The 15,950-nt window shown below is 33.9% G+C and overlaps 3 protein-coding genes across 3 annotated transcripts; 1 reads left to right on the top strand and 2 right to left on the bottom strand.

Moving 5' to 3' along the window:
- Positions 1 to 959: 959 nt before the first annotated feature.
- LOC140980753 (uncharacterized) lies at positions 960 to 2,339 on the bottom strand. Its single transcript, XM_073446797.1, has one exon. It carries the CDS (start codon positions 2,337 to 2,339, stop codon positions 960 to 962), a length of 1,380 nt encoding a protein of 459 aa, XP_073302898.1.
- Positions 2,340 to 4,488: 2,149 nt separating this feature from the next.
- Positions 4,489 to 6,173, top strand: LOC140981338 (deoxypodophyllotoxin synthase-like). The gene is made up of 3 exons (XM_073447710.1): positions 4,489 to 4,942; positions 5,044 to 5,365; positions 5,708 to 6,173. The coding sequence occupies exons 1-3, from the start codon at positions 4,572 to 4,574 to the stop codon at positions 5,954 to 5,956; spliced, it is 942 nt and encodes a 313-aa protein (XP_073303811.1). The 5' UTR covers positions 4,489 to 4,571; the 3' UTR covers positions 5,957 to 6,173.
- A 1,270-nt stretch (positions 6,174 to 7,443) lies between these two features.
- LOC140980919 (katanin p60 ATPase-containing subunit A1-like) lies at positions 7,444 to 11,916 on the bottom strand. Its single transcript, XM_073447034.1, has 7 exons — positions 11,587 to 11,916; positions 10,465 to 10,933; positions 9,533 to 9,730; positions 8,870 to 9,114; positions 8,474 to 8,632; positions 8,285 to 8,372; positions 7,444 to 7,950 (listed from the first exon to the last, which is right to left on the bottom strand). Exons 1-7 carry the CDS (start codon positions 11,706 to 11,708, stop codon positions 7,669 to 7,671), a joined length of 1,563 nt encoding a protein of 520 aa, XP_073303135.1. The 5' UTR covers positions 11,709 to 11,916; the 3' UTR covers positions 7,444 to 7,668.
- Positions 11,917 to 15,950: the final 4,034 nt, after the last annotated feature.

Below are 15,950 nucleotides of genomic sequence, written 5' to 3' on the forward strand. Positions count from 1 at the left end.
TTTTTTTTAGAAATGACAACGGTTTTAGGGAGCCGTTGTTAAAAATAGCGACGGTTTAGGCAAAAACCGTCGCTTTATTTGAACTTTTGCGACGGTTTTGCTCCTTCGGTCGCCGATTTAATTTAGCGACGGTGTTTATAAAACCGTCGCCGATTTAAAAATGGTAACGGTTATTCTTAAACCGTCGTAAATAGCGACGGTTCGTGAAACACTGTCGCTTTTTGGCGACAGTTATTGATAACCGTCGCAAATAGCGACAGGTGTAAACTGTCGCCGATTCAAAATAGCGACGATTTTTGAACGACCGTCGCACATTTTTCTATATATACTCTCGTTTTCGGTCCAGTTTCTTCACTCCTCCCATTTCTAACATACATTTTCTCTCTTGTAGGCTTTTAGTTTCGATTTATTTGTATTTTTTTTTTTCACGATTTATGTTTAAGTTAAATTTCTTTCTGTTTGTTATGATTTCATTTTTGTTAAATTTCTATCTGTTAGTTATGATTTTTAGCTTAAAAAGATTTTAAAAGTTATTTTTTCAGATTCGTCTAAATATAAAAATAATTTTTTTTAATGCATTTAAAACGTAGCGACGGATTGAGCTCTAACCGTCGCTAATTAGCGACGATGTTGTTAATAATCACGTCGCTCATTAGCGACGGTATTTATCTTAACTTTCGCTTTTTAAGCGACGGTATAGCTTATTCCGTTGCTCATATTCGCGACGATAAATTTAGACTGTTGCTATTTTGCGACGGAATATAGAAAACAGTCGCCAATTTTAGCGACGATTAGTTGTTATCCGTCGCGACTTAGCGACAGTATAAACGGTCGCTAATTTCGGAAACTGTCGCTAATCTGAGTTTCTACAACAGTTAAAAATCGTTGTCGTAGAACACACTTTCAACAACACTGTCAATTACAACAGTTGTAACAGTGTCTACTTTATCCGTTGTCGTTTAGCTTTTTTCTTGTAGTGATTTCAATGCTCTTGTTAGTTTACTAACTGATAGTAAATTAACTTTAAATTCTGGAACTCCGAGAACATTATCAATTTCTATGTCAGGTGAAATGCGCAATGAACCAATTGATTCAATATGTGCCTGACTACCATTTGGCAAACCAATAGTGGTTGTTCCTGATATTCTTTTTGATTCTAATAATTCAACTGAGGAAGCCACATGATTTGTGGCTCCACTGTCAATAATCCAGCACAAGCCTGAAGCAGCCAAATTAACTTTAGGTGATGATTTGAAGTTACCTGTAGTGTTTGTAAAAATTTGTGTGTTACCCTCATTGGTTTTCCGGATCATGGCTATTAATTGGTTGTATTCATCGGTTGTGAACCTTGGACCATCATCTGTTGAAACAAACTTTGTCGTTGTCTCTGGTGCTTTATTCATTTCCACCTTCACGTTATTTGCACTTGAAGGGCGTTGATTAAATGGTTTTATATTCTTGCCATGAAACTTATGACCAACTGGAAAGCCATGGAGGTAGAAACACTTTTCAATGCTGTGATTATCACGGTTACAATAAGAGCAGTGCAACTGTGCCCTTTGTTTTTGTTCTTGATGTGCTTGAGTTGTCTTGCTATTTTGACCTACAATCATGGCATGGTGGTTCATGTTCCCGCGATTGAGAGAGACTTGAACTTGTTTTTCTTGTTGAAGAATAAGTGAATAAACTCGTCGTGTATCAGGTAGAGGCTGCATCAACAAAATTTGACCACGAATGGCTGCATAACTGTCATTTAATCCCATCAAAAATTGCATAACCTTCTCCTTTTCATCTCTCTGATTAAGTTTCTCCAATCCTCCACACGAGCAAGATAATGTCTCATGATAGGATGAGAGTTCATCCCACAAAGATTTAAGCTTTGTGTAATAGACTGAAATAGATTGTTGTCCCTGTCTATGTTCCACAATATTTTGTTTGATCTGATAGATTCTTGAATCGTTCCCTTGAGAGAATCGCTCTTGCAGATCTGCCCAAACTTCTGCTGCAGTCTCCCAATAAATTACACTACTGGCTATGTCCGGATGAATAGAATTCAATATCCAAGACAAAACCATGTCATTGCATCGTTTCCAAGAATCAAAACTAGTGTCTGTTGAAGAAGGTGGCTTGATTAATCCTGTGACCATCCCAATCTTGTTTTTAGCGCTCAAGCTAATTCGCATAGCTCGACTCCATGTGCTGTAGTTGTCTCCTTCGAGTACCTTAGAGACAAGTACCATACCTGGATGATCCGAGTGATGTAGATTGTAGGTGTCTAGGGCTTCTATGATAGCCTTAGACGTTGTTGATTCTTTTCCATTGTTGCCTTTGTCTCCCATGATTGTAACAATTGCGGAAGCGTTTGAAAGATTTCAGAGTCACCAGGTTCAATGCTCTGATACCATGAAAGAAGAAGTGAATATTGGAAGAATTTCTGTGTCTTTACTACAGAGAGCAACCATGAATATATACAGGGCATAAGTTACGCTATCTTAGGAAACATAATATACAGAATCAATTACAATTATTGACTAATATATACATTCCTATAATAGAAAATATTATTCCTATAATCTAGCAGATTTTCTTTCTCGTAACAGAATTAATGTGACAAATTAAAATATTATGAAAGAAATAATTGCATGTCAAAGCATACTTATAACGACTACAAGGAAAGATTGCATACTCGTGAACCTGCAGCTAAATATTCAAATATTATATACATAAAAATCAATAATTTAAAGTTTAAACTATATATCCCAATGCGAATCAATACTTGGTCTTCTATTAAATTAAAGAATATTAAATATCACACACACATAATTTTAAAAAATTCATCAACGAAGTAAACTAAATAACCTCATCGAAACTTTGTCCCACAGAAGTAGGGTTTATTTGGCAGAGGAGAAATAAACATCAGAATAATAGGAAAAAGTGAGAAGGAAAAATACTTCAAAACCTCTGCATGTGTCCGTATAATCATGTAATCGTCAATCAAATGAAAATTGTCGTCTTTTGTATTTAATTTATAAGAAGCAATGCAATTCTTAATTCTTTTTTTTAAAAAAAAATATTCTTCGGCTATAAAATAAAACGGTGCATGGCAAATCCCTCGTTATATTTCCATTTATGAACAGTATTCCAGATAAGTTTTTTTTCAGTTAAAGAATTCTTTATTTTAATTTGGCTTGTTATTTCTTATAACATATATTTCTAAATTTTTCTAATTTTGATTAATGCAAGTCATGTCGGATTTGTGCCGATCGCAAATGTTTATATTTAACTCAACATCTCAACATCATCTGACAGAAATTTGATCTCACATCACATTCTAACATTATAAAATTACTATTATTATTAGTATTATTGCAAGGCAAATTTGGTATTATGTTTTTAATACATAAATTTCGTTTTCTAATATTATCAAATTATATTGAAAGACAAATCAGTGATTTTCTGGTCCATCCAAATCTTGTTTGCTTCCATAAAAATACTAATTGTAGATTTTATTTTATTATCTCGTGACATAAGGCTTATATATATATAATCCCTTTCATGTTAGATAGATTAAAACCGAATACGTCAAATAAAATGCCAAAATCTTTAATAATTAGCCTTAAGAAATAATAATGCGCGCTACGGGTTAACAAAATTCATCATAAAAATGCCAAAATTTGTTATGCGACGAATTAATATTTATATATTGATATTTTTATTATATTTGATCAATGCAAGTGGATCGAAATTTCTTATTGCATGTGTTCGCAATCCCTTATCTCAGAATTAGTGTTTTTCCTACTAATTTTAAATAGGAATCAATAATTCTAATAATTCATTCGATTTGTATCAATATCAAGCATATAGTTATATATAATTACTATATAATAATTAATATTTGGAAGTCAACTTTTTATGGTCAAATAAAATACGAAGAGTTTTATTTCGAGGCGTACTAAGGTTCATGCGAATGAAAAGAACATCGCTTGCGTGTGAAAGATGTGATATAAAGATAAAATTAATAAATAAATANATAATTGGTGACATGCTCGCAATCTTGATCAAATCAATTATTTGCCACACCATTGTACCTTGTTCTTCAATTTTTAATCCCAAGAAACTTAAATTATATGGTCCTACAACGATTTTCTCCATTTTATCAATCTTTTTGTCAACTTCAAATTAGAAGTACTCAATCATTTTTAATTCAAAATCAGATTCTTTCTTTTTACCCCGGTGAAGTTTTGTTACAATTGGATCTTAAATCAAAGACCTCATTTTCTTGGCTAGAGATTGTCTTCAGAATTTCATTAGAATCATATCTAATCAACTTCAAATTATCTTTTAATTGAATTCAAGATCCGTTTAAATTCCCATTTCGAATTCGAGATGAATCTTTAACAGACCGATCAAATATTGTATTCTTAATGCGAAAATCAAGTTNAAAAAAAAAAAAAAAAAAAAAAAAAAAAAAAAAAAAAAAACCACTATAAAAACCCCCTCCATTGAATCTTCAAAACCTACTAATTAATTTCCCCCAAATCTCCCACAGTCCAAACATACTCTAAAAATTCATGGGTATCTTAACCCCACAAAAGCTCTCGGTTGTAGACTTCACCAAGAACATGAAGCCAGGCTCAACTTCTTGGTCTTCTGCATGCAAAGAAATAAGAAAATCCCTTGAAAACCATGGTTGTTTCGTAGCGTTATACGATAAAATTTCGCCCCAACTTCACAAATCAATCTTCCAAGCAGCCGATGAGTTATTCGATCTTCCTAATGAAAGAAAAGTTCTAAATATTAATGAAAAACCCTACCATGGTTATGTAGGTCAGCTGCCTATTGTACCCCTCCATGAAGGGTTGGGGATTGATTATGCAACCACTTTACAAGGAGCTCAAAGTTTCACTAATCTCATGTGGCCCAATGGGAACGACTCTTTTTGGTATATTTCTTCTTTAATCAATGAAAAAATATTCACCGATGAAATCCAATATATGTTAAAAAGAAGGGAAATTATTTATATTACTTCTTTCTTTCTTTTAGTCAAAGCTCGATGTCCTTCGCCAACACAGTAGCAGAGCTAGAGAAAATTGTGGTAAGAATGATGTTTGATAGCTATGGAGTGGAGAAACATGTCGATTCCCACATCGACTCGACGACATATCTCCTTCGATACTTGAAATATCGAGCTCCAGAGACGGGAGAGAACACCATGGCCTTTCCCTCTCACACAGACAAGAGCTTCATCACCATACTTTACCAAAATCACGTCTCCGGGTTGGAGGTCAAAGCAAGAGACGGAGAGTGGATTCATGTAGAGTTTCCTCCTTCCTCCTTCGTTGTCATGGCCGGAGATGCGTGCAAGGTGATGTTTTACATGAACACGCCATATTTTTTTTAAAATATAAAGTAACATATATTTAGGGTTATTTATGAAAAACAAGTTTTACACAGCATTTTGCCCTTATTTAATTTTATGAGTGATTTAATATGATATGAAAAGTTATTGAAAATAATTAATGTATTTAATGAGTAGATGTAGATTGATAAAACAAATAAAGAAAATGATATTAAATATAGATATCTGACTGTAGGCAAAAATTTGTGTGAGACAGTCTCGCGGTAAAGATTCGTGAGACTTTCTCACAAGAGACCTACTCTTGATTGTATATTTGGGACGAACGGTAAAATAATGTCTTTGAATCAGGCATGGAGCAATGGCGGGGTTCTTTCTCCGAACCATAAAGTCACCCTGGCTACGAATGGAAAAGAAACTCGTTACACGGTCGCACTTTTTTCTTTCCTGAGCAAACCGGTGGAAGTACCCCACGAGCTAGTCGATGATCAGCATCCCCTCAACTACAAACCCTTCGTTCATGTCGATTTGCTGAAGTTTTACGATACCGATCATGGCCGTCGATCCCAAGATATACTCGGAGACTTCTGCGGAATTTGATTTATGTGTACGTATTTATACATGTATTATTATGTTTAATAAGTTGTGTTTCTTAGTACTTAAAATTAAAAAATTCGTCTATTTTTTTTAAAAAAAAAATTAGAGACTTTGAGGTTGTGTGCATGTAATAATAAACAAGTTTTTATTGAGTGGTTTGGTAACTATGTTTGTATAAACTTCATCATTTTTAACTAAAATTGTGCTTGTCCTTGTTTTCCTTGCTCACATTACTTAGGCTTATGCATAAGTTAATGAATATCGAAACAAATCAAATTAGTTTATGGAATAATAATCAAAATAGTCATGTAAGTTTGCCTATTTTGTTTTTGGTCCTAGCATTCGATTTTGGTTTTTTGTCATGTAAATTAGGCTATATTTCGAGTTTTAATCTTTTTTTCAAATAATGATGATGGGGCTCTGGACATATCGACATTTTTCATTACTACATCAGCAATTTCTAGTGTTTACATCAATATTTTTTTGTGCTACATTAACACTCCGATAAAAGAGTCAAAAACCCAAAACATATATAACCTAACTTACATTACCAAAACCCAAAATTAAATATTACTGTACCAAAATACAAAATTGACAGACTTACAGGATCATTTTCCCTTACTTTCTAAAGCATATAATTTATTTTTTTGGACACACAGAATTGAATAATTTGTGTCCCACAAACTTTTATATATATATATATATGAAAAATTGAGGACTCACAATCTGGGATGACACAAGGTGGTAAGGTGAAGCCACCTGATGGAAACTGCTTCCACCCAAGTACAATCGAATCCTAGCCATGCGCTTTTGTTGCTAACGCATGTTCCTCTCGCACAATCTTTTTTTTTTTTTTTTTTTTTTACATATATCTTCTGCATTCGTAAAAAATAAAAATATAAACAAATAATATTTCATTAGCCACCACGAATATTCCAAAAAAAAGGGACCAAATCGAGTTCTTGTGATTGATATTTCATGTTATATTTTTATTAACTCGGGAATCTTAATACTTGGTCGTCAAAAAAGGTAGTGGGAGTGATCACCCACACCGGGAATACAAGCTAAGGGGGGTTGTGAAGGAGAAAGAAGAAATAGAAAGGAACGAAGAACAGAACGGGAGCAAAGTTCAAGTTGTTGCTGATGCTTCCCATAATCTCTTGGCATTTGAGAGGAGAAAGAGACATGAAGAACAGAGCTGTGTAAAAACTCATGGAATATATATAGATAGACAGGCTTGCTTCTTGAGCAGGCTGGTAGTCCATCAAATGAACAAAACAAAACCAAAAAACAAATATATTCAAATTTCTTTTTTAACGACTATGTTTTTTTCGGGTCTTGGGGATCTCAAATTTGTTTCGAATTGAACACCAATTACATTTAGGCCGTTTAAAAAAAATTGACGCTCAGGTATATCAAATTCATAAAGTTATGTTAGCAGAATATGTAACAAAATACCTAGTTCTATCATTTTTTTCTTTGAAATTCATGAAGATGGATTTTATGATATTCTCCATGTGGAATGTCGTCGTGAGAAATAAATATATCACAACTTCCATCCAGTCATCAGTAATTAAAACACGGATAAATCATGAAAAATATCTCCAAACAAGAAATTAACAGAGGAAACAACTAACAAAACCAGGAATGAGATGTCACGAAACGCCTGAGAGAGAGAGGAGGAACCCGATAGTTACCGTAACTAGTGGATCATGCTATGCCGATCCAAATTCGGAAAACCATTTTTCGTGTTTTTCAATATCAGCTGAAGAAACGCTGGGTTGGACCTTAGCTATGGCTTCTAAGAAGTCGCACATAGCAACAGGATCTTTTGATATCTCGTCCTTGGACATGTTCTTGATCTCGTCACGAGTCTTTCCTGCTATCTTTCGCCTCATGCCATTTAACGATGCATCTCGGCAAACATTTGTAAGATCATCTCCACTGTAACCCTCAGTCCTACGAGCCACTTCATCGATGTCCACATCTGCAGCAACCTGGTGGTGCAGACAAATGCATCAAAATTGACATGGATTATATGAATTTTAGGTTAGGCCGAGCTTCAAAATCCTATTACATTAGTGAAGTGGCAAGTATTTTATCCATAGTTAATAAATGCCATTTTCCTCTCAGATACTATGAATAATAATGCCTTTCTTAATAAAATGTTTACTATGAGTTTTATATGACAGCCACATCTTTTTCTGCTCCAAATTAGTGGAGCACAAGTAAGGTAGAGCAACGACCCTCAAGCAGTAGGGATATTATATGCATGTACGTCTAATTCCAAAAATAAACATCCTTCAAGCCCATAAAGAAATAAGACAATACCTCCACAGTTTTCAAATTAATCCGGATAAGCTCCTTACGACTTTCAGCATTTGGAAGTGGAATGTATATTCTTTTCTCCAGACGCCTCCTGAATAGATCGTGAATGAATCAGATGCAAAAAACAAGTGCTACTTACATGTCAAAAAAGAACTAGTATTCAACAAGAGACGCAAACAACTAGGATGCAACCTCAATGCCTCATCGATATCCCAAGGAAAATTTGTAGCTGCCAAAACCATCACTATCTTGCGAGTACCGTCTTCATTGGTAGAAGAGGCATTGACACCATCTACCTGAACTAGAAGTTCAGACTTCACCCTTCTGGATGATTCGTGTTCACCTGAAGCCCTGAAAGATAGGAAACGTTTAATACAAACGTGAAGGTTCCAAACTAGATATTATAAGAAAGTTGGTAGGGGTGGGGCGAGACATCAGCAATAAAATGCAGAATTTAACAGGTTATTAAAAAAATACTCATGTTCGTTCAAATGTATGAGATGGGTTCTTCACAACTTGCATACTGTATAAAAAAGGGTACCAAGATTATAACCGTGCCTGGATTGATGGAAACTCTTATTATCTTACCCTCGAGCATTGCAAAGAGAATCGATCTCATCTATGAAAATGGTACTCGGGGCATAAGCCCTTGCAAGATCGAACAAGCATCGGACCATTCTTTCACTTTCTCCACGCCATTTTGAAGCCAAGGTAGCAGAAGAAACGTTGAAAAATGTTGTGCCACACTCGGTAGCAGCTGCTTTAGCAAGAAGTGTCTTCCCAGTACCTGGTGTACCAAACATGAGCACACCTTTCCATGGCCTCCTAATCCCCTGCAAACAGAGATGTCATAAGAGTGACTAGTTGAGCCATGCATGCAGATTTATCACCTCTTGTATCCTTACAAGGAAGACGACAGATTCTAACAATGCATCCACCGAATTAGCAACTTCAAATAATTCTCCCCTCAAACAGGTCAAAGTTCTATGCCTTCTTATGGAACTTTTATCTACAGGTAGAAATAAGGATTCTACTAATATTTACAAATTTTTGCTCATATAAAGTATGGAACTGGAGGTTAGCTGTAAACGAGTTACTATCTGCTTCACACATTAGAGAATATACTGTAACAGACAAACCCACCATTAGTTCTGAGACTTATAAAGCATATAGATTATAGTTACGTATTTCAGGTAAGTACAAAAAAGTAAAAATATCACAAGCATTCTTCTGGACCAAATTTACTGATACCTGGAAATATTCAGGCATCCAGAGTGGAAGAACCACAGCTTCCTCTAGAAGTCTTTTTGCTTCACTCAGGCCAGCCACATCATCCCATCTAACACCGGGAGTGGTCTCTAAAACATCCCTTTCAAGCATTGCAGCCAAGTCAGAGTCAGGCCCTTCATACTGCACTTTTTTGGGCTTTACATCATCAATATCATCATTCTGACAATCAGAAAAGAAATCCCTAAAATACTCGACATGTCAAACATATTAACAATATACAAAAGCAGAATATGATAAGATTCTGGATCAAAAGTCAAGATCCCTTATAATAGCGTACAATCCACTCAATGAATCCCATTAATATAACAACTCACAATTTACATAAATGAGAACTCTGAGTGAACTTGCCAAATTAACATTCGCCACAGGATGGCAAATCAAGAAATGAGAGATCTCGATTTAAATAAATAGATGGTGAAATAACAACATAAAAGTAACAGAATTCCACCGAAGATTAGTTAATTGTAATACGTTTAGTAGAGCCCAAAAAAAAAAATCATAGAAACACTTAATAGATCACTTGAAGTGGTGAAGCAATTCAAGCAATCCAAACAAGTCAAATGGACAATTCCTTGGCCATAAGAATACAATTAATTTTATACATATATTCATTAAACTTTTAGCTCCAAGCTTGTTAAAAAAAACTGCTTCTGGAAATAGATAAATAATTTGCGAACAAACTTAGCAAACATCAAAAGCAAATCATATACCCAAATCTAGAGAAACAACATGATATTCTTCATTGAGTGCAAAATGAAGGCATTACTAGAGTACTAAGTAACTGGGTATCTCATACCACAAGACTATCAATAAATTTATACTTGCAAGATGCAGCTCCCAGATGACACAAAGATCCACATAACCAAAACACATATTCTAGATTAATAACTTACTATGGAATCTGTTTTCCCAGATGAGGATTTCCCATTGCCTTTCTTGAGAGCTGTAGATGCTCTAACTCCAGCGTTGACCTTACTAGAACCACCAGTCCTTCCACCACGGCCAGTTCCTGTTTTAGCAGAACCTCCACGACCCCAAGCACCATCTTGTGGGGACTTCCTCATGCCAATTTGACCACCCCTTGTAGATCTTCTGACCGTAGGATCTCGCGGTGGTGGCCTCCACACATCAGGGTCATCCATCGGGGCACCAGATGATGTTGGATACTCATCCAATGGTTGGAACACAAAAGATGATTTTGTTGAAATTGGTGGTGAATTTGGTCGCCCTCCTAAACGAATCTCCCTGAATGACCTCTTCTCAGCATCTAATTGCTTCACAACCTCTGCTTCTTCTGAAATTGCTTTCTTGACATTCATCCATTTGGAATGAAGCAAATGATCGTCAACCGTATTCAAATGCCTGGATAAAATTTTTTGAAAGGGAAGGACAACACAAAGACAAATTTTGAACACATGACTTCAAACTGAGGAACTGTATAAAAATACCAAGTGCTGTTATTTAAATTTGTCTACAATTATCAGTTTGCTTCTATAATAGCAAAATTATTACACACGAAGAAGCAGAAACATCTCTAAGAACTGCAAAAATAGTACGACCATGCTGTCTGGTTTCCTTATATTCTCCTACCATTTCAACACAAGCGTAAAAGACTTCAAAATTTGTAATCTATACATATATAAACATACTGCTGCTTGCGGATCACTGCACGTGACCAGGACCAACAAGAGGCAGTAAGTAGCTCGGTTTCTGGGATAGCTCTTGGCGAATCAGTTGACAAGGACGGGAATCCATCAAAGATAATTTCAGCACACGCATATGCATAAAGAGAATCAATACAAAAACTAAAATCCCAAAATGCAACTCTTTAACTAAAAAATTTCCTATTTCATAATCCAGTTTGCTGTATCCTTCGTTCTTACAAAAAGAACACAACAGCTCTAGGGATCCAAATCTTAAGCACCAAACTCTGCATACAACACAGCATAAACACAAGAACAAAGTTGGGCCGGAGCAAATTGGCTAAAAAAGAATATCTAAATAAAGAAAAGTACTTGTTAATCTGAGTAATGGCACCATCAAAGAAGATAATGGAAGTATCGTAGAGTCCTTCCAGGGCATACTCCCTCGCCAACTTCAAGTGGTCTTGCAATCCAGCCAACGTGGCGCCAGCCATTTATAGGGTCACACGAACAAACCCTTGAGAATTCCAATGTGGGTTACAGAAATTTCGCCGGTATAAGGATTCAGATTTAAACTAAAGTCGAAACTTAAAAGCTTGGAAAGAAAAAGGAAAAGAGGAATGAAATGTAATGCAAAATAAAATGTAGGCCCTTTATCACTTTGAATTGGGGAAGTCGAGAGGTGGGAGTTGAAGCCGTAGATATTGAAGAAGACGGCGACGTTTAAACCGTCTCATGAATTTTGATCCAACGGCCCCAAATCAATTGGTAACATCGAATGGTCTAAATCATCGGGTTGAGCCTAATAATTTCGTGATATTGGTTAATTGATAAAGAAATGTCTGAAAACATCTTCTCTGTACTACTCTTCAACGGCCAAAAATTCGATAACATCAAGAGCTTGCGTCTCGGTAGACAAATTGAACTCAATCTGAGTTGGACTACAAGTATAAAAATGGATATATGAGTTACTTTATTGATAGTGTTAAGACATAATTGAAATCAAGTTTTCTGAGAAAATTGATAAGATTTGAACATGTGTTTTTTGACCATAATTGTAAGCAAGAAAATTATGCTTATGTTCACATATGTCGTCTAATACAAACTTCCGCACTACCGTACAAATGGTGGATAGAAAATTTTGAATTTACATTTGCCTTTCACATTTGAAGAGTTTGCTATGTATAGAATTCATTTGCTAATTTGCTAGAGATTTCATCCAAGTTTTCTATGTATCTCAAACTCAAGTTAAAAGAAAATTTAAGTGTTATTTTTGAGTGAGTTTGATAAATTATTTTATCGATTATACTCGGGTTGGAATTATGAAATATTAAGTTTTTCGTATATACTTGTAATTTGCTCCTTGTAATAAATATTTACAGCAGCTCCGTTATCCTAATTAATCACGTAAATCTTTGTTTTATTATTGATTATTTTATTCCGTGATTTTGATATTATATTATCATGATCGTAATCGTTTCGACGTAATTACCTAACAGATCCAACGGCCCTAATTTAATTGATATCATCGAATAATCTAAATCATCGGGTTGAACCTAATAATTTTGTGGATGTGCGTCAAAGATCTTTGGAGTTCAAAACAAAGTCCAGAGACTGTGTTTTATAGTGAGGATGGACCGAGGCCCTGCTGGAATGATGCTATAATTGGGCCAAAACACATATTTACCATGTCTCGTACCCAATTAAATAATTATTTAAAAATCATAATTTTTGTTATTTTAAATTAATATTTGTTTTTGAAGTATTTACGGATCGGATAGCGTAAATCTATTTTAAATGTTGATTATATTATAAAGGTTAATCGTGTACCAAATTTTGGAAGGCTGAATCCCCAGCTAATTAATGCCAGAAGCAAGTAGATCAACGACCATTAAGTTGGTAAATTAAGCTTAAATTCATTAGGTTTGAAAAGTCAAATAAATAATTTAGGTTCGCTTATGGACCAATATATTTGGATGAGTGTTGTTTCAAATTCAAATTCCGAATACTTTTTTTTTATTGAAAAAACTCACGTGAACCAGTTCTTTGCGTCAGTTTTGTGATACAGATATTCAACTCAATCCGATATATTAAAAAAACCGGAAAAATGTTTTAATATCCTGAACATTTCATAAAATAATGGATAAACTGACTCAGATCGATCTCCCTCAGTCGAGAGGTTTGCTTGCTTCACTTCAACTTCATAGAAGAGGGAAGGAGCTATGTGATATATTTTGTCCCACATCTTAAAAATTAAATATTTAAAATGATTTTATAATAGACTACAATTGACTTATATAGATTGGGTTAATCATTTTCATAAAGCGGGGACGAATACGAAATAGTTGTTGTAGGGGCCCATTGTGCAGTCACGCAAGCGCGAGCGAAGGCTCGGGGCGTGACAAGCTATGCATAGAGGTGATTTCAGGGGATATGGAACTAATGTGTTGTCAGTTCTACCCGATCCGTCTTATACATATATCTTATTAAGGGATATTTTCCTTAATGGAATCATCAGAAAGCTTTGGTTCGGTTTAACTGACTCATTTCATTAAAATAAATCCGTGAAACTGTCACAAAAGATATCCGCTCTTCTTATTTGCTTGGCATAAGATAAAGACAAGAAGATTGAAAATCATAATTTTGATTTCATGTTTTTTTTTTAAAATTTAATTATGGATCCACTGTTCAGACATATGATCTCAAATACATGGATTTTACACTTTTAAAAAAAATTGAAATCTCACCTCAAATCCAAATTTATTGATCCAAACATTCACTTAATTGATTGAGTTCCTTTTTTTTTTTTTTTTTTTTAAATATTAGTTAAAAATGCGTTATTCTAGCCTATCTTCTAAATCACATAAAGAAACCAGAGCCCTTGGTTTGGAATCGATTCGTCTGATTCTGTTTTCCTAATAAAAGTCGGAATCAAAGTCAAAATTTATTCCGACAGTTTGCACCTCGTATCGTATCGATTCCAATTTTAATTTCTGAACATTTTGGTTCGAATTAGTTCTAATCAAGTTTGGCATTACCTTTTATTTTCTAAAACAATAAAATTCATTTCTTAGAGGATTGTTGTTTATATTAATTTATAATTTAGATTTTTAATAGAATAAAACAGGGGAATTTAAATTAAAATAATCGAAAATAAAAATCACATAAGTTTGAATTAATTTCTTATCTTGGTTAATTTATATCTACACCATACTATTAGGTTATGAGAGTAATTATTTGATGGCAAAAACTTGTGTGAGACGGTCTCACGGGTCGTATTTTGTGAGACAGATCTTTTATTTGGGTTATCCATGAAAAATATTACTTTTTATGCTAAGAGTATTACTTTTTATTGTGAATTCCGATAGGGTTGACCCTTCTCACGTATAAAAATTCGTGAGACCGTCTCACAAGAGATCTACTCTTATTTGATAAAAAAACCATTAAAACATATTTATTTAATTTGTAATTCACCTACGATTGTCATATATCTCATCAACTTTTTAAATTTTCTAAAAATATTTTATATAAACTTATATAAAAAAAATTTATAAATTTATTGTAGTGATGAACTTAAAAGTAATAATAAATTATGTAATATACAAAAATTATATATATGTACTAGACAATGATATTCGAGGGTTGGTGGCACAAAGGGATATCTCCTCATCTTATGTTTTGACATTACATGGCTTAGCTTTCTCAATCCAGGTAAGAGAGGAAAGTCTATCCAGGTGGACTCGTGGAAACCTACGTGTCTTTTTTAAATAGCTCTCTCTTTTGGATTTTTAATGTGTATATGACGCACATCATGTTTTTTTTTTTTTTCAAAAAAATACACAATAGATTCATTGATCATAATTTTCTCATGTTAATATAATATATTTATATTTGATTTAGGCTCTCTTTCATTGGAAAAATTCTTTAAGAGATTTAAATTAAAATTTTAAATCCTGTTTTTTTTACAATTCTTCATTCTCACAACACATATTTAATGTTTTTTCTTTCAGCAACACCTTTTGATTGTGGTTAATATGACACTGTAGTTTAATGAATAATTCCATTTTCGCAGCAAATTCGTCAAATGATGTTCCATATTCTCCATTTCTATCAACACGAATGATTTTTATTCATTTAGTCGATTGGTTTTCAACCTCATTCTTATATTGTTTAAACACTCCGAAGGCCTTGTTTTTGCTTTGCACCAAATAGACATAACAATATCTTGTGCAATCATAAATGAAAGTAATGAAATAATTTTTCCTTTCATCTAGTTTAAAAAAAATTTAAATCACATAAATAAGTGTAAATTAACTGTAGAGATGTCGTATTTTCTTCCACAGACGGATTTAACTAAAAAATAACTCTCAAATTTAATTCTAAAGTTCGAATTTAAACATATAAACTTACAAAATTCAAATCCAAAAATTTATATTTTAATAGCTAAGACTTAAAATTCGTTTGTGGTGCTAAATTAGAGAGAATGAAGAAAAATTGTTGTAAATAATGTAAATGAGGGGTAATCGACTATTAAAAAAAAAAACCTTGAATTTCAAAAACACGTCGCTCCATGAATGGTGCAAACAATTGCACCATTTGGCACCTATTCACTTGAACTTTCTGCCAAGTGATCGAATGTGTGGCACCTATTCAATTGAGGTGCCAAAGGCCCACAAACAATGAATTGCCGTGTGAATATATATTTTTATTTTTTTAATATATATATATATATATAT

This window comes from Primulina huaijiensis, chromosome 7 (assembly GCF_012295235.1).
Source record: "Primulina huaijiensis isolate GDHJ02 chromosome 7, ASM1229523v2, whole genome shotgun sequence".
In the NCBI taxonomy this organism is placed as follows: Eukaryota; Viridiplantae; Streptophyta; class Magnoliopsida; order Lamiales; family Gesneriaceae; genus Primulina; species Primulina huaijiensis.